At 45.4% G+C, this 24342-nt stretch overlaps 1 protein-coding gene and 1 non-coding gene across 2 annotated transcripts; one reads left to right on the top strand and one right to left on the bottom strand.

The window, feature by feature from the left end:
* Window positions 1-16752: 16752 nt before the first annotated feature.
* trnas-uga (transfer RNA serine (anticodon UGA)) lies at window positions 16753-16834 on the bottom strand. Its single transcript has one exon. It is a non-coding gene; the product is annotated as a tRNA-Ser (tRNA).
* Window positions 16835-22626: 5792 nt separating this feature from the next.
* LOC144483465 (histone H1-like) lies at window positions 22627-23292 on the top strand. The gene has a single exon (XM_078202154.1). It carries the CDS (start codon window positions 22627-22629, stop codon window positions 23290-23292), a length of 666 nt encoding a protein of 221 aa, XP_078058280.1.
* The last annotated feature ends 1050 nt before the right edge of the window (window positions 23293-24342 follow it).

Here is a 24342-nt window from a genome sequence, read left to right as displayed (position 1 = left end):
GTACCACGTGATAGCGAGTTGAGGAACAGGGAGAGAGTGCAGTTAAATATGTGGTTGCAGGGATGGTGTAGGAGGGAGGGTTTCAGATACGTGGATAATTGGAACACGTTCTGGGGAAGATGGGACCTGTACAAACAGGACGGGGTGCACCTGAACCAGAGGGGCACCAATATCCTCGGAGGGAAATTTGTTACGGCTCTTCAGGGGGGTTTAAACTAATTTGTCAGGGGAGTGGGAAAGGGAGTTGTAGTCCAGAAGTCAGTGAGGGTGGTGAGGTATTGGGGAAGGTATCAGGGTCAAGGGTGGGTACTGGTAGACAGGAAGGTGGGTTGAAGTGTGTCTACTTCAATGCAAGGAGCATCCGGAACAAGGTAGGTGAACTTGGGGCCTGGATTGGTACTTGGGACTACGATGTTGTGGCCATTACGGAGACGTGGGTAGAACAAGGACAGGAATGGTTGTTGGACGTTCCGGGGTATAGATGTTTCACTAAGTGTAGGGAAGCTGGTAAAAGAGGTGGAGGAGTGGCATTGTTAATCAAGGATAGTTTAACGGCTGCGGAAAGGCACTTCGTGGGGGATCTGCACACTGAGGTAATATGGGCTGAAGTTAGAAATAGGAAAGGAGCGGTCACGTTGCTAGGAGTTTACTATAGGCCCCCAAATAGTAATAGAGATGTGGAGGAAGAAATTGCTAAGCAGATTATGGATATGTGTGGGGGTCACAGGGTAGTTGTCATGGGGGACTTTAACTTTCCAAATATTGATTGGAACCTTTGTAGGTCAAATAGTTTGGATGGGGCAGTTTTTGTGCAGTGTGTGCGGGAGGGTTTCCTGACACAATATGTGGATGGGCCGACGAGAGGTGAGGCCACATTGGATTTGGTACTGGGAAATGAACCGGGCCAAGTGTTAGATTTGGTTGTGGGAGAGCAATTTGGAGATAGTGACCACAATTCGGTGACTTTTGTTATTGCAATGGAGAGGGATAGGGCCGTACGGCAGGGCAAGGTTTACAATTGGGGGAGGGGTAATTATGATACGATTAGGCAAGAATTAGGGGGCATAAGTTGGGAACAGAAACTGTCAGAGAAAGGAACTAATGAAAAGTGGAATTTTTTCAAGGAACAAATACTGGATGTCCTTGATAGGTATGTTCCTGTCAGGCAGGGAGGAAATGGCCGAGTGAGGGAACCATGGTTCACAAAAGAGGTGGAATGTCTTGTGAAAAGGAAGAGGGAAGCTTATGTAGGGATGAGGAAACAAGGTTCAGATGGCTCGATTGAGGGTTACAAGTTAGCAAGGAATGAGCTGAAAAAGGGGCTTCGGAGAGCTAGGAGGGGACATGAGAAGTCCTTGGCGGGTCGGATCAAGGAAAACCCCAAGGCTTTTTACTCTTCTGTGAGGAATAAAAGAATGACCAGGGTGAGGTTAGGGCCGGTCAAGGACAGTAGTGGAAACTTGTGTATGGAGTCAGTAGAGATAGGCGAGGTGATGAATGAATACTTTTCTTCAGTGTTCACCAAGGAGAGGGGCCATGTTTTTGAGGAAGAGAAGGTGTTACAGGCTAATAGGCTGGAGGAAATAGATGTTCGGAGGGAGGATGTCTTGGCAGTTTTGAACAAACTGAAGGTCGATAAGTCCCCTGGGCCTGATGAAATATATCCTAGGATTCTTTGGGAGGCAAGGGATGAGATTGCAGAGCCTTTGGCGTTGATCTTTGGGTCCTCGCTGTCCACGGGGATGGTGCCAGAGGACTGGAGATGGCGAATGTTGTTCCTCTGTTTAAGAAAGGGAATAGAAATGACCCTGGTAATTATAGACTGGTTAGTCTTACTTCGGTGGTTGGTAAATTGATGGAAAGGGTCCTTAGGGATGGGATTTACGACCATTTAGAAAGATGCGGATTAATCCGAGATAGTCAGCACGGATTCGTGAAGGGCAAGTCGTGCCTCACAAATTTGATAGAATTTTTTGAGGAGGTAACTAAGTGTGTTGATGAAGGTAGGGCAGTTGATGTCATATACATGGATTTTAGTAAGGCGTTTGATAAGGTCCCCCATGGTCGGCTTATGATGAAAGTGAGGAGGTGTGGGATAGAGGGAAAGTTGGCCGATTGGATAGGCAACTGGCTGTCTGACCGAAGACAGAGGGTGGTGGTCGATGGAAAATTTTCGGATTGGAGGCAGGTTGCTAGCGGTGTGCCGCAGGGATCAGTGCTTGGTCCTCTGCTCTTTGTGATTTTTATTAATGACTTAGAGGAGGGGGCTGAAGGGTGGATCAGTAAATTTGCTGATGACACCAAGATTGGTGGAGTAGTGGATGAGGTGGAGGGCTGTTGTAGGCTGCAAAGAGACATAGATAGGATGCAAAGCTGGGCTGAAAAATGGCAAATGGAGTTTAACCCTGATAAATGTGAGGTGATTCATTTTGGTAGGACAAATTTAAATGTGGATTACAGGGTCAAAGGTAGGGTTCTGAAGACTGTGGAGGAACAGAGAGATCTTGGGGTCCATATCCACAGATCTCTAAAGGTTGCCAGTCAAGTGGATAGAGCTGTGAAGAAGGCCTATAGTGTGTTAGCTTTTATTAACAGGGGGTTGGAGTTTCAGAGCCGTGGGGTTATGCTGCAACTGTACAGGACCTTGGTGAGACCACATTTGGAATACTGTGTGCAGTTCTGGTCACCTCACTATAGGAAGGATGTGGAAGTGCTGGAAGGAGTGCAGAGGAGATTTACCAGGATGCTGCCTGGTTTGGAGGGTAGGTCATATGAGGAAAGGTTGAGGGAGCTAGGGCTATTCTCTCTGGAGCGGAGGAGGCTGAGGGGAGACTTAATAGAGGTGTATAAAATGATGAAGGGGATAGATAGAGTGAACGTTCAAAGACTATTTCCTCGGGTGGATGGAGCTATTACAAGGGGGCATAACTATAGGGTTCGTGGTGGGAGATACAGGACGGATATCAGAGGTAGGTTCTTTACGCAGAGAGTGGTTGGGGTGTGGAATGGACTGCCTGTAGTGATAGTGGAGTCAGACACTTTAGAAACATTTAAGCGGTTATTGGATAGGCACATGGAGCACACCAGGATGATAGGGAGTGGGATAGCTTGATCTTGGTTTCAGATAAAGCTCGGCACAACATCGTGGGCCGAAGGGCCTGTTCTGTGCTGTACTGTTCTATGTTCTATGTTCTAAGTTACCTTGAAATTCTCCGAATTGCCACAGTCGGGCACCTGTGCGGGTCAATCACCTCACGAGATGAAGTTCAATGCTGAGAAGTGTGAGTTGATTCATTTTGAGATTGTGGAGAAGTAAAGGGAGAAACTCTTAAGGAAATGCAGGAAAAAAGAGATCTCGGTTTCTAAGTCCAAAAGTCATTGAAGGTGGCTGGGCATGTTGAGAGAGCAGGTAATAAAGCAAATGGCATCCTACGTTTTATTGGAGGATTGAATACATGAGTAAGAAGATCATGTTGAGCTTTTAAATACACTAGATAGGCCTCACCTGGAGCACTGCGTCCAATTCTGAAGAAGGTTGTGAAGGCAATGGGGAGAGTGCAAAGCATATCCACATGAATGATTCTATTGATTAAGATTTGTAGCTATGAAGATCGATTTGAGAAGTTGGATATTTTTCCTCAGGGAAAGAAGTCTGAGAGGACCTGTCGAGGGACAGGTAGCATTGAGGAAGCAGGTGTACTGCAGAAGGACTTGGATCGGCTGGGAGAGTGGGCAGAGAAGTGGCAGATGGAATACAATGTGGAAAAGTGTGAGGTTATGCACTTTGGAAGGAGGAATGGAGGCGCAGATTATTTTTTAAATTGTGAAATGCTTAGGAACTCAGAAGCACAAAGGGACTTGGGAGTCCTTGTTCAAAATTCTCTTAAGGTAAACGTGCAGGTTCAGTCGGCAGTTCGGAAGGGAAATGCAATGTCGCGAGGGCTGGAATACAAGAGCACGGATGCACTTCTGAGGCTGGCAAAGGCTCTGGTCAGACCCCGTTTGGAGTAATGTGAGCAGTTTGGGCCCCATATCTAAGGAAGGATGTGCTGGCCTTGGAAAAGGTCCAGAGGAAGTTCACAAGAATGATCCTTGGAATGAGGAGCTTGTTGTATGAAGAATGGTTGAGGACTCTGGATCTTTGCTCGTTGGAGTTTACAAGGACGAGTGGGGATCTTATTGAAACTCATCGGATACTGCGAGGCCTGGATAGAGTGGACACAGAGAGGATGTTTCCACTTCTGGGAAAAACTCGAACCAAAGGGCACAACCTAAGACTAAAGGGACGATCCTTTAAAACAGAGATGAGGTGGAATTTCTTCAGCCAGAGAGTGGCGAATCTGTGGAAATCTTTGCCGCAAAAGGCTGTGGAGGCCAGATCATTGACTGTTTCTAAGACAGAGACAGATAGATTCTTGATTAATAAGGGGATCAGGGTTTATGAGGAAAAGACAGGAGAGTGGGAATGAGTAAAATGGCGGAGCAGACTCGATGGGCTGAGTGGCCTAATTCTGCTCCTACGTCTTATGGTCTTATGGAAGAGAAAGAAGTGTGGCTTTCGCACTGCTGCTGCAGAATGACAGGGACCCGGGTTCAATTCAGGCCTTGGGTGACTGTACATAATTTCCACATTTTCTCTGTGTCCATGTGGCTTTCCTCCAGGTGCTCTGGTTTCTCCCACACTCCATTGATAGGGTAAGTGGATATACCATGCTCGATCTGCCCTTATGTCTCCCAGTATGTTTAGATTAGGAGGATTAACAGGGTAAATATGTGAGGTTGCGTGGATAGGTCAGAGAATCAGTGCAGCCTCAATAGGCCGAATGACCACGTTTTGCAATGTAGGGATTCAATGATAGATGTTTTCATGTTCCAGTCAAGAGTTCATCAAGAACCAGGAGAACATTTTGAAAATAAGTGTCAAAATTGCAAATATTCAATGCCTAATGTACACATCTTAGGAAAATGAAGGAACATTTAACATGGCCAATCCAGCTAACCTGCACATCTTTGAACCACAGGAGTAAACCAGAACACCCAGAGGAAACCCACGGGGGAAGATGTGCAAAATATGCACAGTCAGCAAACGTCAGGACCAAACCCGGGTCTCTGGGGCTATGAGGCGGGAGAGTGGGATTAGATAGCGTGTAATTTCAATAACGCAGTGTAGACTTGATGGGCCAAATGGACTGCTACTGCATTGTAAAGATTCTGTGGTTTGGGAATCTAAAACATGATACTATTGAATCGAGCAGCAGGCTTGAGGGGCCGTGTAGTCCACTTCTGATCCGATTTATTGTGCTGCTGTGTCCAGAAAGCTGCTGATTGATTTCTCATCATTAAATCAGAATTTTAGTCCAAATACTGTTAATGCATCAACCCTGTGCTCAGTGACAAACACTGACTCGTGGTTAAGCAATGTCTCAATTTTAATATTCTTATCCGTGTTTCCAAAACCCTCCTCAGCTCTTCCTCCCTTTCATCACCTCCAGCATAACAATCATCTGAGATATCTGACCTCCTATGATTCTGCCCTCGTGAGCATCCCTGATTTGGTTCATTCCACCACTGATGATCGTAATTTCAGCTCTCTGGGTTTCAGCTCTGGAATTCCCTCTCTCAATGCCCCTGCTTCTCGCTTGCTTTCCTTTCGTTCAGTTTTGTCGTCTGTTTCCTTCATTTATTTCCTCATTCCTCTCCCGTGGGTCTCGCATTTTGCATCCTCTGACTTTCCGCAGTCCTTTGGCCACTTTAACTGCCGTCAACGAATTATAATTGTTCAACTATAATTTTCTGCTTGGTTCCACTTTAAGGATTCTTTCCGCCTCCAGCTCTTTGATTTCTCATTGGTTTCAGCTCCGGATCGAATTGAATGACGCAATGACGCTGGGCTGGGAGAGACGCTGCGCGAGTCGCGCAGGAGCGGCGCAATCCGATTGGGCAGTGGGTTACGATTGGCTGAAGAAGATGTCAATCACATTGAGGGCGTCTGTTGCCATCAGCGCGGTCTGCGATTGGTTAGAATTGGTAGCGTCATTTTCAGTGTTCTCACAGTTCAGCCGGATGGAGCTCACGGATTGGATAAAGTAGCTGTCACTCAGTCGACGCCGAGCGTCCATTGGATAACCGCGATGCGTCAATTTCCGATTGGTTTTCCCAGCTGCCGGTCACAGGCCGTTGGCGGGGATTTACCCCGGGCCCATCAGACACCGCGCGGAGCGGCAGCAAATGTCCCGTCAGTGGTTTCAGTCCCCGGTCCCGGATCCTGAGCCCGCGGCGAGGCTCCGGATGGGGGAAGGGTTTTGGTCGCGGGAATCCCGCCCTGCCCGGCTGTAAATGGGGCGGCAGAGTGGTTCGCACTGCTGCCTCACAGCGCCAGGGACCCGAGTTCGATTACGGCTTGGATCACTGTCTGTGTGGAGTTTGCACGTTCTCCCCGTGGGTTTCCTCCGGGTGCTCCGGTTTCCTCCCAAAGTCCAAAGATATGCGGGTTAGGTGGATTGGCCATGCTAAATTGCCATTTCCTGTCAGGGGGACCAGCTTGGATAAATGCATGAGGTTATGGAGATTGGACCTGGTGGGATTGTGGTTGGTACAGACTCGATGGGCCGAATGGCCTCCTTCTGCGCTGTTGGATTCTATAAATCGTAGCTCAGGGTTTCCAATGGCAGCTTCCTGTGTAAACATATCATGCTGCAGATCCCCAGTCTCAGCAATGCTGGTGTTGCAAACTCCCCTGGAGTCAGACCAATCAGTACATAAACTGGAATCTTCCTGTGCTCTGTGTGTGGGGCTCAGTGCCACACTGGGTTAAAGCAGCTCACTTTGCAGAGGCCACGGTTAGATACTGGGATCTTCCTGTGCTCTGCTTTGGGGGTGGGGTTTGCTTACTCTGAGTGGATCTCCCTTATTGTTTGGTTTTAATTATAGCCTCTTTCTCTCTTACAGACTGAGCAGAATGGCCTGATCTGACGACACACATTGAGATGGAGGAGCTGCCGCTCGAAATGAAGATGATTGAGAACTCCAGCTTTCTCTACACTCGTTCACTGAGGCGCAGCCCTTCATTTATCATGAGTTTTCCCAGGATGTCAGGTACATTACCATCTTCATCTGCTGTGCACACTAACCTGACAGTGGGAAGGTATTGGAGCAGGATAGTGCAGTCAACCATGTCAAAGGTGTGGACAGGCTGAGAAGGATAAGGAGGGATAGTTTAGCTGGGTAAGACTGCATTTACCCCGTTCCGATCTTTTCCTTCATATGCAGAATATCACCTGCAATGATTTCTCTTCCCACTCCTGTTTTGTTACCACCCAAATCGCCCAAGGATCTATCCTTGACTCCCTCCAATTTTTCATCTGCACCTTATCCCTCAGTGGCATTATCTGAAAGCACAGTGTTAGTTTTCACATGTTTGCTGGTAACACCCAGCTCTACCCCACCATCACCTCTCACAACCAATTCACTGTTATTAAATTAGACCATAAGACCATAAGACATAGGAGCGGAAGTAAGGCCATTCGGCCCATCGAGTCCACTCCACCATTCAATCATGGTTGATTTCAACTCCATTTACCCGCTCTCTCCCCATAGCCCTTAATTCCTCGAGAAATCAAGAATTTATCAATTTCTGTCTTGAAGACGCTCAACGTCTCGGCCTCCACAGCCCTCTGTGGCAATGAATTCCACAGACCCACCACTCTCTGGCTGAAGAAATTTCTCCTCATCTCTGTTCTAAAGTGACTCCCTTTTATTCTAAGGCTGTGCCCCCGCGTCCTAGTCTCCCCTGTTAATGGAAACAACTTCCCTACGTCCATCCTATCTAAGCCGTTCATTATCTTGTAAGTTTCTATCAGATCTCCCCTCAACCTCCTAAACTCCAATGAATATAATCCCACGATCCTCAGACGTTCATCGTATGTCAGGCCTACCATTCCTGGGATCATCCGTGTGAATCTCCGCTGGACCCGCTCCAGTGCCAGTATGTCCTTCCTGAGGTGTGGGGCCCAAAATTGCTCACAGTACTCCAAATGGGGCCTAACCAGTGCTTTATAAAGCCTCAGAAGTACATCCCTGCTTTTGTATTCCAAGCCTCTTGAGATAAATGACAACATTACATTTGCTTTCTTAATTACGGACTCAACCTGCAAGTTTACCTTTAGAGAATCCTGGACTAGGACTCCCAAGTCCCTTTGCACTTTAGCATTATGAATTTTGTCACCGTTTAGAAAATAGTCCATGCCTCTATTCTTTTTTCCAAAGTGTACAACCTCGCACTTGCCCACGTTGAATTTCATCAGCCACTTCTTGGACCACTCTCCTAAACTGTCTAAATCTTTCTGCAGCCTCCCCACCTCCTCAATACTACCTGCCCCTCCACCTATCTTTGTATCATCGGCAAACTTGGCCAGAATGCTCCCAGTCCCGTCATCTAGATCGTTAATATATAAAGAGAACAGCTGTGGCCCCAACACTGAACCCTGCGGGACACCACTTGTCACCGGTTGCCATTCTGAGAAAGAACCTTTTATCCCAACTCTCTGCCTTCTGTCTGACAGCCAATCGTCAATCCATGTTAGTACCTTGCCTCGAATACCATGGGCCCTTATTTTACTCAGCAGTCTCCCGTGAGGCACCTTGTCAAAGGCCTTTTGGAAGTCAAGATAGATAACATCCATTGGCTCTCCTTGGTCTAAACTATTTGTTATCTCTTCAAAGAACTCTAACAGGTTTGTCAGGCACGACCTCCCCTTACTAAATCCATGCTGACTTGTCTTAATCCGACCCTGCACTTCCAAGAATTTAGAAATCTCATCCTTAACGATGGATTCTAGAATTTTGCCAACAACTGAGGTTAGGCTAATTGGCCTATAATTTTCCATCTTTTTTCTTGTTCCCTTCTTGAACAGTGGGGTTACAACAGCGATTTTCCAATCCTCTGGGACTTTCCCTGACTCCAGTGACTTTTGAAAGATCATAACTAACGCCTCCACTATTTCTTCAGCTATCTCCTTTAGAACTCTAGGATGTAGCCCATCTGGGCCCGGAGATTTATCAATTTTCAGACCTTTTAGTTTCTCTAGCACTTTCTCCTTTGTGATGGCAACCATATTCAACTCTGCCCCCTGACTTTCCTGAATTGTTGGGATATTAGACTCCTTCTCCGACCTCTAGTACTGGCTAAGCAGAGAATTCCCCCAATTAAATATTTGGAAAACCAATGTTCCCACCCCAAATTCCGTTCCCAATCACTGACTCCATCTCCCCCACTGATCACTGTCCGACGTTGAAACAAACCCTCATAATCTTGGCACCTCATTAGACTCGGAAATGAGATTCTGACCACATATCTGTTCCTTCACCAAGATCACCTATTTCCAGCTGTGTAACATCACACATTGTTTGTAATATCTCAGCTCACCCGTACCTGAAACCCTCATCCATATTTTTGTTACCTCTGGACTTGATAATTCAAGCACACTCCTGCAGCAGATTTCCTTCCCTGAAGCTCATTAGTCAACCAAATAGGGTTTTATGACAAGCAACAATTAGATTGTTGATTGCAGATTCATATTGAATTCAAATTTCACAATCTGCCCTGCTGGGTTTTGAGCCCAGGTCCCTCAAGCATTCCCCAGAGTCTCTGGATCACTAGCCCATGACGCCACTGCCTCCCTTCATCAATGTAAGGACTGGAATTTGAACGCATGCCTCTCGAGGAGACTGTGACCTGAACGCAGCACCTTCGATGACTTGGCCATCCTGACACAGACTATGTATTTCACTCCTCTGCCACTTTCTGGTTCCCCTTTATTTCCCAGTCTCAATCTCTGAGGAGCTTATGTTCACTTTAGTCTCCCTCTTTATTTTTATATATTTAAAGAAGCTCTTTCTGATCCTTTTTATATTACTTGTTCATTTACGTTTGTAGTTCATCTTCTCCCACGTTAGTATCTTTTTGGTCATCATTTGTTGGTTTTTGAAACTTCCCCAATGCTCTGTCTTACCACTAATATATGAAACATCCTATGTTCGTCTTTCAGTTTAATGCAATCTTTAACTTCCTCGGTTAACCATGGTTGATTTATTCCCTTCCAGAATCCTTGTTTGTCACTGGTATATATCTTTGTTATAGAGGTTTACAGCATGGAAACAGGTGCTTTGGCCCAACTTGTCCATGGCGCCCCCTTTTTTTTTAAAACACCCCTAAGCTAGTCGTAATTGCCCGCATTTGGCCAATTCCTCTATACCCATCTTACCCATGTAACTGTCTAAACACTTAAAAAGATAAAATTGTACCTGCCCTACTACTACCTCTGGCAGCTTGTTCCAGACACTCACCACCCTCTGTGAAAAAATTGCTCCTCTGGACACTTTTGTATCTCTCCCCTCTCACCTGAAACCTATTCCCTCTAGTTTTAGACTCCCCTACCTTTGGGAAAAGATATTGACTATCAAGCTGATCTATGCCCCTCATTATTTTCAAGACCTCTATAAGATCACCCCTCAGCCTTCTACGTTTCAGAGAAAAAAGGTCCAAGACAGTATGCACATATTGAATACAGTGTTACCTTTCAGATAAGTACTCTTGAATCAAGTTTATCTTAGTGGGAGGCCCAGCAACACCCCGCCATTGAAATTCCAGGGCAGGGGGAGAAGAAGTGGAGGGCGAAGAGACATAAGATTCAGAATAAGATTCCCTGTCGTGCTGAAGGAGGCCATTTGGCCCATTGAGCCTGCATCAACAACAATCCCAGCCAGGCCCTATCCCCGTAACCCCATTTGTTAACCCTGCTTGTCCCCCTGGCACTAGGGGGCAATTTAGCATGGCACATCTTTGAACTGTGGGAGGAAACCACAGCACCCAGAGGAAACTCATGCAGACACGGAGAGAACATGCAAATGTCGACACAGTCACCCAAGACTGGAATTGAACCCGGGTCCCTGGTGCTGAGGTGTAGCAGTGCTAACCACTGTGCCACCATGTCCCCAAGGTAGAATAAGCCATGTAGACCTATATCTTCACAGAAGAGCAACTTGCTCATGTAAATAAAGCAAGGAGAAGCAACTTGCCACTAAAACATTCTGTAAATATTCTGATTTTCTTATATAGAGACCATCTTGAAATATGCAAACAATATTGCAGTTTCACAATCTATAAAAGCGGGAGTAACTATGAATCTAAGGGTGACTCTCCTTAGAGAGCTAGTTACAGTAGCTGTGGGAATCTTTTGCCGATCAAGTTTAAAAAAAGGAAATTACAATTGTTTTAGCCCTTTCTCGACACACTCCCACATTCTTGGAGAGAAGCTGGAAAGGCAGAACTTGACCATTACACAATCTGCACAAAGTGACTCCAGAAACACATTGAGTGTTTTTTGTGAGTCAAAAACTATTTTCATAATGTATGTCATTGCTGATCGATCGTCTTTTCTGCTAAATATCTTGTGCAGTCCAGTCTCGCCAACTCTGCTCTCATTCCTTTGCAATTACCCTTATTTACGTTGAACACAGTTGCTTCTGACCCAAGTTTGCACTCTCAAACTGAATGCTAAATTCCACCATGTTAAGGTCACTGTTTCCCAGCGGAGCTTTTACTCTGATTGTTTATGAAAGCTGTCTCATTACACATTACAATATTCAAAATGGCCTGATTTCTGCTTGGATTCACAAAATATTCTTCATGGAAACTGTGCCGAATGCACTCTGAATTCTTCCTCATGGCTACCTCTGCAAACTTGATTGTCCGAATCCACAGGAAGATTAAAGTCAGCCACTGACGGGAAGTACTAGACGATGAAGGATACTCTGTCCACCGTGTCCTGTGTTTGTCTTCTGAGGAGGTCAGTGCGGTTTTTCGCTGTGGCGCGTCGGAACTGTCGATCGATGAGTAGAGCGCCATATCCTGTTCTTGTGAGGGCATCTTTCAGCGTCTGGAGGTGTCCGTTGCGATCCTCCTCATCTGAGCAGATCCTGTGTATACGGGGGTTAAAAACCTCACCACCCTCCTCAGAAGACAAACACGAGACACGGTGGACAGAGTATCCTCCGTCGTCCAGTACTTCCCCGGAGCGGAGAAGTTACGGCATCTCCTCCGGAGCCTTCAACATGTCATTGATCAAGACGAACATCTCGCCAAGGCCATCCCCACACCCCCACTTCTCGCCTTCAAACAACCGCACAACCTCAAACAGACCATTGTCCGCAGCAAACTACCCAGCCTTCAGGAGAACATGGACCACGACACCATGCAACCCTACCACAGCAACCTCTGCAAGACGTCCTGGATTATCGACACCGATGCCATCATCTCACGTGAGTACACCGTCTACCAAGTACACGGTACCTACTCTTGCAACTCGGCCAGCGTTCTCCACCTGATACATTGCAGGAAAGGATGTCCCGAGGCATGGTACATTGGGGAAACCATGCAGATGCTACGAAAACGGATGAATGAACACCGCTCGACAATCACCAGGCAAGACTGTTCACTTCCTGTGGGGGAGCACTTCAGCGGTCACGGGCATTCAGCTTCTGATCTTCGGGTAAGCGTTCTCCAAGGCGGTCTTCACGACACACGACAGCGCAGAGTCACTGAGTAGAAACTGATTGCCAAGTTCCGTACACATGAGGATGGCCTAAATCGGGATCTTGGATTTATGTCACACTATCAGTGACCCCCACAGCTTGCCTCCTGGACTTGCAGAATCTCACTGGCTGTCCTGTCTGCAGACAATACACATCTCTTTAACTTGTGCTTAATGCTCCTTCCACTCACATTGTCTGTATCTTTAAGACCTGGTTGGCTGGAGAGATTTGCATTCTAATCAGTATTCTGTAACTTGATTTTGTGTCTCTGTATACCCTGTTTGAGAGCAGATATCCACTCCATCTGACGAAGGAGCAGCGCTCCGAAAGCTAATTGCATTTGCTACCAAATAAACCTGTTGGACTTTAACCTGGTGTTGTTAAAACTCTTACTGTGATTACCCCAACGCCGGCATCTCCACATTGTGTAATTACCACAGTTTGAATATGTGCTTTGTGCAGCATTGCCAAGGTCTCTAATATGCGTCAGGAAGAGCAGTATTCCTAACACCAACCCTCCTGGAATCCCACTTTAACCGACCTCCATTCCAAATAAAAACATTTCCCACTGCTGTGTTTCCTGTCACTCTGTCAGATTCCTATCCATGTTGCTGCTGTCCCTTTTATTCTATCAGCTCCAAATGTTACCACAAGTTTGCTGTGTGCCCCTTTATTTATAAAATGTTTTTTGCCAGTCCATGTTCACATTAACCACATTACCCTCATCAACCTTTTCTGTTACCCTCATTAAAATCTGAAGCAAGTTAAATATGATCCCCCTTTAATAATTATGTATGTGTTTTCCTTAATGTACATTAGCACAAGTGAGTGTTAATTTAATCTCCAGTGTTTGGAGATTAAACCTCAAACCAGTTTAACCTCGTTGCTGAGGTTAAACTGATTGGATTTAGTTGGCTTATCCTCACAGCCTTTTCTGAAGAAGTGTGTTTACCATTTGCAATTCTCCAGTCCTCTGGCACCACCCATATAACTAGCTCGGATAGAAAACTTTTAAACATTGCCTCTGCAATGTCCACCCTTTTTTTCCCCTCAGTATCCATGCTTGTGTCTTGTCCAGTCACAAGAACACAGGAAATAAGGGCAGACATTTACTATGTGGCTCATCAATAATGTTAAACCATTCAAAACAATTTTGATTTCTGTATCTTTATTGCCATACAGTGCAAAGCACAGAGGCACAGCATTAAAACAAGAACAGCAACATCATCAGACAATACATAGATAGAAATCACACTATGTTTCTGACAAGTTTTCTAAAAGTCACTACATTTTCAGCATTCCCAACAAAATCATTTGAAATATCAGCAATTCTATTGGGGAGAAAACAAACTGTGACTTTTAAGATGTGAATCAAATTTCTGTAGTTTATACTGACGATCACCAAAACTATGGTAACTCCGAATAAAGAACTTTTCAAGCTTGGGTAATAAGGTTATGTACTAATTTATAAATTTGAACTAAACCATAAATCAGCCTCTTGAAAGGTTGCAATCCAATAATTCCTAATCCCTCATAAAGTATTCCCCTCATGCCTTCCATTTTCCTGGTTACACAGCTTTCCACTCTTTCTATCAGCTGTATATCTTTTTGAAAGTGTGGGTTCCAAACTGTGGATGCAGACTCCAGATGTGGGCATTCCAGCTGCTTAACGAGTTTCAGATATTGGGATTGAACTGCATTTTACTCCTCACTCCCTTGATTCCCTGAGAAACCAAAATTTGTCTATCTCAGCCTTAATTGTCATAGACTGTCATAACCTGCAGTGTAGATGGAGGCCATTTGGTCCATTGAATCTGCACTGACTCTCTGACAGAGCATCCCACCCAGAACCTATCCCGGTAACCCCACATATTCTGCTAATCCCCCGAACCAATATATTTGGGACACTAACAGGCAGTTTAGCATGGTCAATCCACCTAACATTTGGAGAATGGAAGGAATCGCAAACATGGGGAGGACATGCAAACATGATACAGGCAATCAGCCAAGGTGGAATTGAACCCGGTTCCCTGGTGCTTTGAGGCAGCAATGCTAACCACTGTGCCACCACTAGTGTATTCAACAATGGAGCATGTCAAGGGATCACAACCCAATGAGTGCAGAAATGTATTCTCATGTCAGTGTGAAATGATCTGATCCTTACACTGAGCCAGCTTCCGCAATCTCCCAATGTCCACAAAATCAAACCCCTTCAGAATCTTGTATGTTTTAATGTTTTGCCTCTCATGCTTCTAAATCACAGAGAATACAGACCCAGTTTACGAAGGGTCACATCATATGAAATCCTTTCACCCCCGTGGACCAATTTACTGACCCTTCGTTAGTGATTGAAGCATAATGAGAAAACCCTTTCCCACAGCGAGTAGTTCAGCTCTGGGATGCATTGTCTGACAATGTGGTGATGCTGCTTCAAGTGAGGCATTCAGAAAGGAATTGGATTGTTAAAGTTACACCAGCAGAGTGGCACTGGTTAGCGCTGCTGCGTCACAGCGCCAGAGACCCATGCTCAATTCCGCCATGGCTGACTGTGTGGAGTTTGCACATTCTCCCTGTATCTGCATGGGTTTTCCCCAGGTGCTCCAGTTTCCTCCCAAAGACTAAAGATGTGCAGAATAAATAGATTAGACATGATATATTGCCCCTTAATGACCCAAGATGTGTAGGTTAAGAGGGTTAGCCATGGGAAAAGATGTTCTTCCAGCGAGTCAGTGCAGATGCAATGGGCAAATGGCCTCCTTTCTCACAATGGATTATGAGGGATCCAATGGACACTCAGTGCTTCCATTTGTGAAGCCAAGGATCCTATCCACTTTGCGAACGACTGTCCGAAACTATCTCACTTTCAAATATCTCCCTGAACCTCACTCCCTCTGAGCCTGCACACTGTTTCGAACTGGACCATTCAGTTTATTTTGCCTCTCCCCATCTCTTCTGTGAAAAGGCAGCACTGTTCCTGAGTGTGGGATTAATAATGTGTCTCTTCCACAATATCAGTGAGAACTGATACTGCAGCTTCTGTTTCTCCAAGAGAATCTTTCTGGCTAAAGCCAGAATTTACAAGGATTTCTGTCACTGAGACATTGTCTGGCCGTCTGTGTCTCGCCGCCCTAACTCACTCTGTCTCTGTCTCTCCCTCCAACCACTCTCATCGACTCTATGTGAAGGCGGGATATTGTTGTTTAGTGACTGAGTGCACACAATCTGTATCTTCATCTGATCAAATAGAATTCAGCTTGTGAACAATATCATCATTTCAACCAGTTCTGGGTTAAATCAGGCACAGCTCTGATTGGCTGCAGCCCCCTGAATCTGGGGAGCAGACACTGTGAGCATTGCTGGCCTCAGAGGCTTTTACAGTTACTGTGCTGGGAAACTCCAACTGATCCCTGAGAATCCACAGCACAGAGCGAGAGGAGAGGAAAGCCTGTCCTGGGAGCTGTCAATCTGAGACAGTTTGATCCTGTCAATGTGCAGATGTGAACCTGCTCCTTCCATTCCCAAACTGTTATAACGAGGAATACAGAACGCCCAGTAATGACCAGCTTGTTGCAATGTGTTTGAATGAACATGATGTGATATCATCGAAGCAGCATTTTGAAATATTCATTCAATGTATTCTGATGAAATGTATTTTTATGCTCTGTGTGCATTCTTATGCCATTGCATAAGAATCTTCCTCTGACATGAGACCGTATTTTGCCTTTGTGCCTTGATGCTGCTTTTAAAAGAAAATGTTCATGTTATGAATTTTCTCATCGAACCACAGGAAGAATTATAGAAAAATAAGAGCACAGAAGGAAGCCATTGAACCTATCCTGCCATGCCAGTCCAAGGACACAGCAAGAAATCTCTCAACACCAGGTGAAAGTCCAACAGGTTTATTTGGTAACAAAGCTTGCTGCTCCTTCATCAGGTGAGTGGGAGTTCTATTCACAACAGGGCATATAAAGACACAAATTCAATTTACAAAATAATAAGGACACCCAGGTGTCCTTTCCAAGCCCATCTTCCTGCACCCAGCCCGGAGCCATGCAGCTGAATGCACGATGGAGATCCAAATACTAAATGCCAAAACTTTGCGAGCCTTCTTTGAGCCAGTGGCTGCCCTGAAGCAGTCGAGTTAACATTTCAAATCGCACCCGCTGCGAGCAGGGTTCGAACCTGCGCGGGGAAACCCCATTGGATTTCAAGTCCAACGCCTTAACCACTCGGCCATCGCAGCTGCTTATTGGCTATTGTGATGTAACCGCCTTAGCAACATTCACAGACCTTTATCAGGCACCGGAATGATGCACAGCACAGCGTGTGAGTTGAAATTTTTCGTCTCCTTTTAATTTGTATCTTTGTCTCTGATCCAGAACTCATTCACTAGTTCAGAGACTTGTTATTCTTTTTCAATAACCTTTCATTAAAATCAAATTGAACCCGAATTCTGCATCCGAAAAATAAAGTCCACTTCATTTCAGTCAAATGGTGCGTGTAAACCACAAGAGGGCGCCGATAATGTCCAATACACATTACCAATGCGATGGCCGGAAATCGAACCCGGGTCAAGGCAGCTATGCTCACCACGATACCACCATCGCTCACTCTGCGTAAGCAGTTGTTATTTTCATTAGTTATAATTACAAAACTACCTTAGTTGCTGATTTCAGCAGACACCAGGTGTGTCCTTGGCCCATATTTTTAACCTGAACTTCGCTTGTCTCGTTTCTCTGGACAGTTTGAGCCACCTTTTTGCTGTTGTTTCTGACTGATAACTCTGATTAGATTTGCAGTTCATTTGAACAAAGTTTCCACTGAACGGAAATTGAAGCGGATTTTATGTTAGAAACACATGGATGATGAGAATATTTGGTGATTTTTATTTTTAGGAGTGACCCCCTTCTGTTCTGACCAGAGATAGCCAATTAAATAAGTCAAAACTCTGGGTCAGGAACTGACCCTTGGTCAAATGCTCGCACAGTCACCACAACACCACCTGGCTCTGTCACCCCCTCTGTATTTATAGAACGAATACACAAGCAATCAAGTGGCAGAGAAATCACAGCTTAGAGAATTATATAACCGACATTCCCGTTCTGGGAGTTTTACACTTTCCGATAGATCGGGGTGAACAGGGTCGCCCAATCAGAAAGCAGCTACTTGGGACATGGAATTTGATTAATATCATGTTTTGCAATCATGTTAATCGGTCAGAACCATGTTGATGTTATTTCACTCCAATCTGTTAAGGTTTGATTGAATCGTGACCTTGTTGCACAACTTGCGTTCAGCCAGGAGATGGCAGCAGGGAAACATAATTTGGATTTGCTGTTTGTGTCAATAAATCGAGTCATGGAGGTTCACAGCATGGAAAAAGGCCCTTCGGCACAACATGTCCATGCCGCCCAATTTTTGCCATTAAGTTCGTCCCTATTGCCCGTGTTTGGTCCATATCCCTCTATATCCAGCTCACCCATGTAATTGTCTAAATTCTTTTTAAAAGACAAAATGGTACCCGCCTCTACTACCTCTGGCAACTCGTTCCACACACCACTCTGTGTGTGAAATAAATTGCCCTTCTGGACCCTTTTGTATCCCTCCCCTCTCATCGTAAACCTATGTTCTCTAGTTTTAGACTCCCTTATTGTGGGGAAAAGCTGTTGGCTATCTACCTTATCTATTTCCTCATTATGATATACGCCTCTTTATATCACCTCTAGGTCTCCTGTGCTCCAGGGGAAAAAAAAGTTCCAGTCTATCCAGACCCTCCTTATAACTCAAACCATCAAATCCTGGTAGCATCCTAATAAATCTTTTCTGCACTCTTTCTAGTTTAATATCCTTCCTTCCCATAATAGGGTGACCAGAACTGTACACAGTATTCCAAACGTGGCCTTACGAATGTCTTGTACAATTTCAACAAGATGTCCCAACTCCTATGTTCAATGTTCTGACCACTGAAACCAAGCATGTCGAATGTCTTCTTCACCACCCTGTCCACATGTGACTCCACTTTCAAGGAGCTATGAACCTGTACCCCGAGATCTCTTTGTTTTATAACTCACCCCAACGTCTTACCATGAACTGAATAGGTCTTGTCATGGTTTAATCCACCAAAATACATCACCTTACATTTATCTAAATCAAATTCCATCTGCCATTCATTGGCCCATTGACTCAATTGATCAAGATCCCACTGATATCCGAGGTAACCTTCTTCATTGTCCACTCTGCCACCAATCTTGGCGTAATTTGCCAACGTACTAACCATGCCTTCTAAATTCTCATCCAAATCATTAATATAAATGACGGGGTAGGATGAGTGACTTTGCAGATGGCATAAAGATTGGCTGGGTGGTGAAAGGGAGGCTGAGTTTCTTAGTCTGCAAGAAGATATAGACAGGATAATCAAACGGGCGGATAAGTGGCAGATGGAATTTAACCCCGAAAGATGTGAGCTAACACACTTTGGAAGGAATAATTTGGCAAGGAAGTATTCAATGAAGGGCATGGCACTTGGAAGTTCTGTGGAATATAGGGACATTGGCGTGTTTGTCCATAATCTCTGAAGGTAGAAGGGTATATTAGTAGGATGGTGAAAAAAAAACATATGGGGCACTTGTCTTTAACAATCGGGGCATCGACTGCAATAAAATGTCATGTTGGAGTTGCATAGAACTTTGGTGGGGCCACAGCTAGAGTACTGTGTGCAGTTTTGGTCGCCACAAGGTAGCAAGGATGTGATTGCACTGGAGGGGGTGCAGAGGAAATTCACCATGATGCTGTCTGGGATGGAACATGTAAGTTCTGAAGGGAGATTGGGTAGGCTTGGATTGTTTTCTTGAGAGCAGAGAATACTGAGGGGGGACCTGATCGAGCTGTACAAAATTATGAGGGCATCGACAGAGTGGATAGGAAGCAGCTGTTCCCCTTGGTTGAAGGGTCAGTAAAAAGAGGACATAGGTTCAATGTGAGGGGCAGGAAGTTGAGGGTGGATGTGCGGAAAAACATTTTTACCCAAGGGTAGTGACGGTCGGGAATGCGCTGCCTTGGAAGGTGATGGAGGCAAGTTGCCTCACATCCTTTAAAAGTATGTGTTCAGCAATTGGCATATCATAACATTCAGGCCTATGGGTCAAGTGGTGGTGGATGCGATTTGATTGGAGATCAGATGCTTCTTCGATGTCAGAGCAGACTCGATGGGCCGAAGAGCCTCTTCTGTACTGCATGATTCTATTATTCTATAAACAAATTCACTATGAACCGTATCAACGTCAGCCATATTCCTTGCCAGTTCTCAGATAGGCACTGATTGGTTCGAAGTTTGTTTCATTTTCCAGGATCCAGCTCAATTAAATAAATGTATTTCTTATGCTCTGTGTGTCATTAATAAAAATCTTCCTCTGACGTGAGACCTTGTTTTGTCCTTGTGCCCCTGTTGATGCCTTTGTCATTCTGCTCATGCTTTGATTTTCCTCATGTCACCTTAGAAAGAACCAGAGAAATGTAACAGCATAGAAGGAATCCATTCGGCCTATCTTGTCCTTGCCAGACTGAGGACACTCAGGTGTCCTTTCCAAGCTCACCTTCTTGTTATGTAGCTGAAAGCATGCTGGAGATCCAAATAATTATTTCCAAAAAAATAGGATTTGCAACTCTGTGGCTGTCTAAAGCAAACATTTCCAATCACACTCGCTGGCAGCGGGGCTCGAATCTGCACGGAGAAACCCCATCGGGTTTCAAATCCAACGCCTTAACCACACGGCCACAGCAGCTGCTTATTTAACAAATGAAAGCAAATCACTGCGGACGCTGGAATCTGAAACCAAAAGAGAAAATGCTGGAAAATCTCAGCAAGTTTGGCAGCATCTGTAAGGTGAGAAAAGAGCTGACGTTTCGAGTCCAGACGACCCGTTGTCAAAGCTTTGACAAAGAGTCATCTGGACTCGAAACGTCAGCTCTTTTCTTTCTTTACAGATGCTGTCAGACCTGCTGAGATTTTCCAGTGTTTTATCTATTGGCAGATCTTATTTGTCATAATAATGTAACCACCTCAGTAACGTTCATATTAACTTCATCAGGCACCAGGATTGCGCAACACACAGTGTGGGAGCTGAAATTTGTTCCTCTACTTTTACTTTGAGTCTTTGTGTCTGGCTGAAAATTCATTTATTCGGTCAGAGACTTGATTTTCTCTTCCAATATTTTTCATCAAAAAAGAATTATGTCCGAACAAAAAATGAAAAAGGTATCTGCATTTTATTTCATTCCTGTCAAATGTTTCGTTCGCCCTGTTTTTGTCCACTCAGTTTAAAACACAAGAGGCCGTGGATAAGGTTCAAAATAAATGAGCAATGCATTGGCCAGGAATCAAACCTGGGTCATCTGCTTGGAAGGCAGTTATGCTCACCCCTATACCACCATCGCTCACTCTGCTGAAACAACCGTTACTTTCATTAGTTATAATTACTGAACTTCCTGAGTTGCTGATTTCATCAGATACCAGATGTGTCCATAGCACAGTTTGTAAACTGAACTTGGCTTGTCTCATAGTTCTGGACAGTTTAGGCCACCTTTCTTTTTACTATTGTTTCTGACTGAGAACTCATTGATTAGTTTTGAGGTCTTTAATTTCATTTAAACAACATTTCAGCTGAAAGCAAATTGAATGTGGATTTTCCATGAGAAACACAGCGATGATGAGAATTTTTAGTCAATTTTATTTTAGGAGTGCCCACCTACTGTTCTGACCTGCGATAGATAATTAAATGAATTACCACTGTGATGGCCAGGAACTGACCCTTGGTCAAATGTTCGCACAGTCACCAACATCACTCACCTGGCTCTGCCACCCCCTCAGTAAGAAAGTCCAGCTCTGACAGTGAATCTGGTCACCTTCGGGCCCAATCGGAGGATGGTCAAAACATGTCTGCCACTGTCAGAAACTCCATTATCAGCGAGTGGGGGATGATTATTTAACTGGCTGTCACTGGTTGTTGAGGTTGTGATTTACTGTTACCTGTCAGTGCAGGAAAAACAAATAAAACAGGAAAATTGAGAGACTCCGAGAGCAGTTAATTTGTATCTTCACCCTAAAGAAACACAATGCTGTCTGCAACCGCTATAATAACTGAAAAAACAGATATAACTGTCTGTTGCCGCAGAATCTGGTTTACAGATGTGGCCGTTCACCCCATGGACTGCAGCGGTTCCAGAAGGCAGCTCTTCACCACCTACCCAAGGGCAATTAGGGATGGGCAACTAATGCTGACCCAGACAGCGACACTCATATCCATGAATGAATTCAAAGACAATCTGCGGGGAGCGGGCTTCAGAGTGTTTAATAGTTACTGAGGCGAAAATCTATAACGACGCCCCCGGGATACAGAGCAAAGGCTAAAAGGAGGAGAAATTCCGTCCTGGGACCTTCCAGTTGGTAAATGTTTTGTCCTGTGAATGTGTAGGTGTGAATATTGTGTAAGAGAGAGTGTATGAAAGGGACGGGCGGGTCAGACTAATCCAACTGTGTTTGTGTGTCTGTTCTGATCATGAGATCACCGAGTCCCTCTTGTGTAAAATAAAACAATTTTCCAATCAAAGATTCCCTTAATCCCCCTGCTGAGCCCCAAAGTGAGATTTCAAGGCAAATGGTTCGCTAAATTGAAGATTTGAGTGGAAAAGTCGAGAACATGTCAGCTATCGCGTGTGAGAGCGCGATCAGTGCAGCAGTAAAACGGGTTTCAGTGGAAAATGGAGTTCTCAGTTCGAGTTAAACCTTTTCAACAGCAAACATTCGTGTGTCAGAGACATGAAGGATGTGAGCTGGATCTCTGGAGAGGCGGAATTTCATTGCAATGGGAGAGTTTGTTAGGAGAGAGAAACACAGAGAGGCTGGAGGAGCCGGGAGCTGACAGCAGCTTGTCTCTGCTCCGTCCGCTCACTGCCTTTAAGTTGCTCTGTGCCGCCACCACTGGGTTCATTTCGGATCCAGTTCTGACTCTCACACAGATTTTCCACACACTCTCGGATATGACTGAAACTGCAGCCGCCGAAACGGCTCCTGCAGCCGCTCCCGCTCAAGTGAAGTCTCCCAGGAAGAAGAAGGCGGCTCCCCGACCTGCGGCAGCCGGTCCCAAGTTAGGCGAGCAGATCCTCAATGTTGTGGCGGGTTGTAGCGATCGCAAGGGGATGTCCCTGGCCGCGATAAAGAAAGCTTTGGCTGGCAGCGGAGTGGATGTGGGGAAGCGCTGCTCCCAGATCAGGTTAACTATCAAGAGGAAGGTGGAGAAAGGCTCTCTGGTGCAGACAAAGGGACAGGGCGCCTCCGGCTCCTTCAAACTCGCTAAGAAGGAAAACCCGGGGAAAATGGGAAAGAAGGTGAAGACACCAACAGCCAAGAAATCTTTAGTAAAGAAAACAGCGGCCAAGAAGGTGACAACAAAGAAAGCAGCAGCCAAGAAACCCGCAGCAAAGAAACTCGCAGCAAAGAAAACTCCAGTGAAGAAATCAACAGTGAAGAAAACAAGCAGCAAGAAGGCGGCAACTCCAAAAAAGGCGGTGAAGAAAGCAGCCCTGAAGAAAAAGTCTCCTGTGAAGAAGGTGACGGGCGGAAAGTCTGTCAAAAAAGTGACAAAATCGAAGGCCAAACCCAAAGTGAAAGCAGCAAAAGCGAAGAAAGCGTCAGGAAAGAAGTGAAACAACCCGAGCAAATTGTAAACCTCTGAACCCAAAGGCTCTGCTCAGAGCCACCCACATCTCTCAGGAAAGAGCTGATCCCGCAAGAAAATGATTCCTGTCCCGCGGCCCGGTTCATTCTCAATAGAGATCATTTCAAATTCAGACTAAAGCGAAACACAGCAGAGGCTGAATTTCATTTGCTCAATCGCCACTTTCTCTCATAATAAAGATGTCTGGTAGATTCAGTAACACTGGCGGCTCAACACCGCATTCGCGCTTCATTTTTAACCGAATCCCTGCAGTGCAGAAGGAGGCCAATCGTCCCATCGAGTCTGCACCGACCACAATCCCACCCAGTCCGGATCCCCATGACCCTATTTACTCCCCGACACTCCGGTGCAATTTAGCATGGCCAGTCAACCGAACACGCACTTTGGTGTGCGGGAGGAAACCGGAGAAAGCCGAGGGAGAATGTTCAAACTCCACACAGACAGTGACCTCAGCCGGGAATCGAACCCAGGTGCCTGGCGCTGTGAGACGGCAATTCTTAGGCAAACATCAATGTCAGGAGTGGGATTTGAACCCACGCCTCCAGAGGAGACTGCGGCCTTAGACCGCTCGGCCATCCTGACTCCCTTAATTTTAACACATGAGATTGCCCCAAGCAGCTTCAATTAAGTGTTTGCAAACAGCGAGAAGCAGATGTGTGTGAGGATGTTGCGGAGGAAGATTCTTGCTATAGAATCGACTGTGTTTAGGTCGGAATATGACTGACTGGGAATTATTACGGACCAGGTTTAAAAACACAAAAGAACAAAGTCACGACCCGAAACGTTAACTCTGTCTCTCTCTCTCTTCATAAAAGCTGCCGGAGCTGCTGATTATTTGCAGCATTTCCTGTTTGATTCTATATTTCAAAGTTGCGGGTTTGTGGAAACACTTGTTTGTGACGGGTTTGTTTGGGGAGCTGTGTTTCGCTTCCATTGTTAATAAACGGGTTGAAATTGGCGGTTGCAGAAACTGGAGGTGGAGCTGAAAGATCAGGGGCCGTTCTGTGTGTGTGTGTCA

Source organism: Mustelus asterias, unplaced genomic scaffold (assembly GCF_964213995.1).
Source record: "Mustelus asterias unplaced genomic scaffold, sMusAst1.hap1.1 HAP1_SCAFFOLD_74, whole genome shotgun sequence".
In the NCBI taxonomy this organism is placed as follows: Eukaryota; Metazoa; Chordata; class Chondrichthyes; order Carcharhiniformes; family Triakidae; genus Mustelus; species Mustelus asterias.
The sequence above is the reverse complement of the archived record's forward strand: the minus strand, read 5'-3'. Positions and strand labels throughout refer to the sequence as shown.

What these genes read in the sequence shown, in the direction of transcription:
- LOC144483465 (XM_078202154.1), top strand. Translation starts at nt 22,627, where the DNA reads ATGACTGAAACTGCAGCCGCCGAAACGGCTCCTGCAGCCGCTCCCGCT.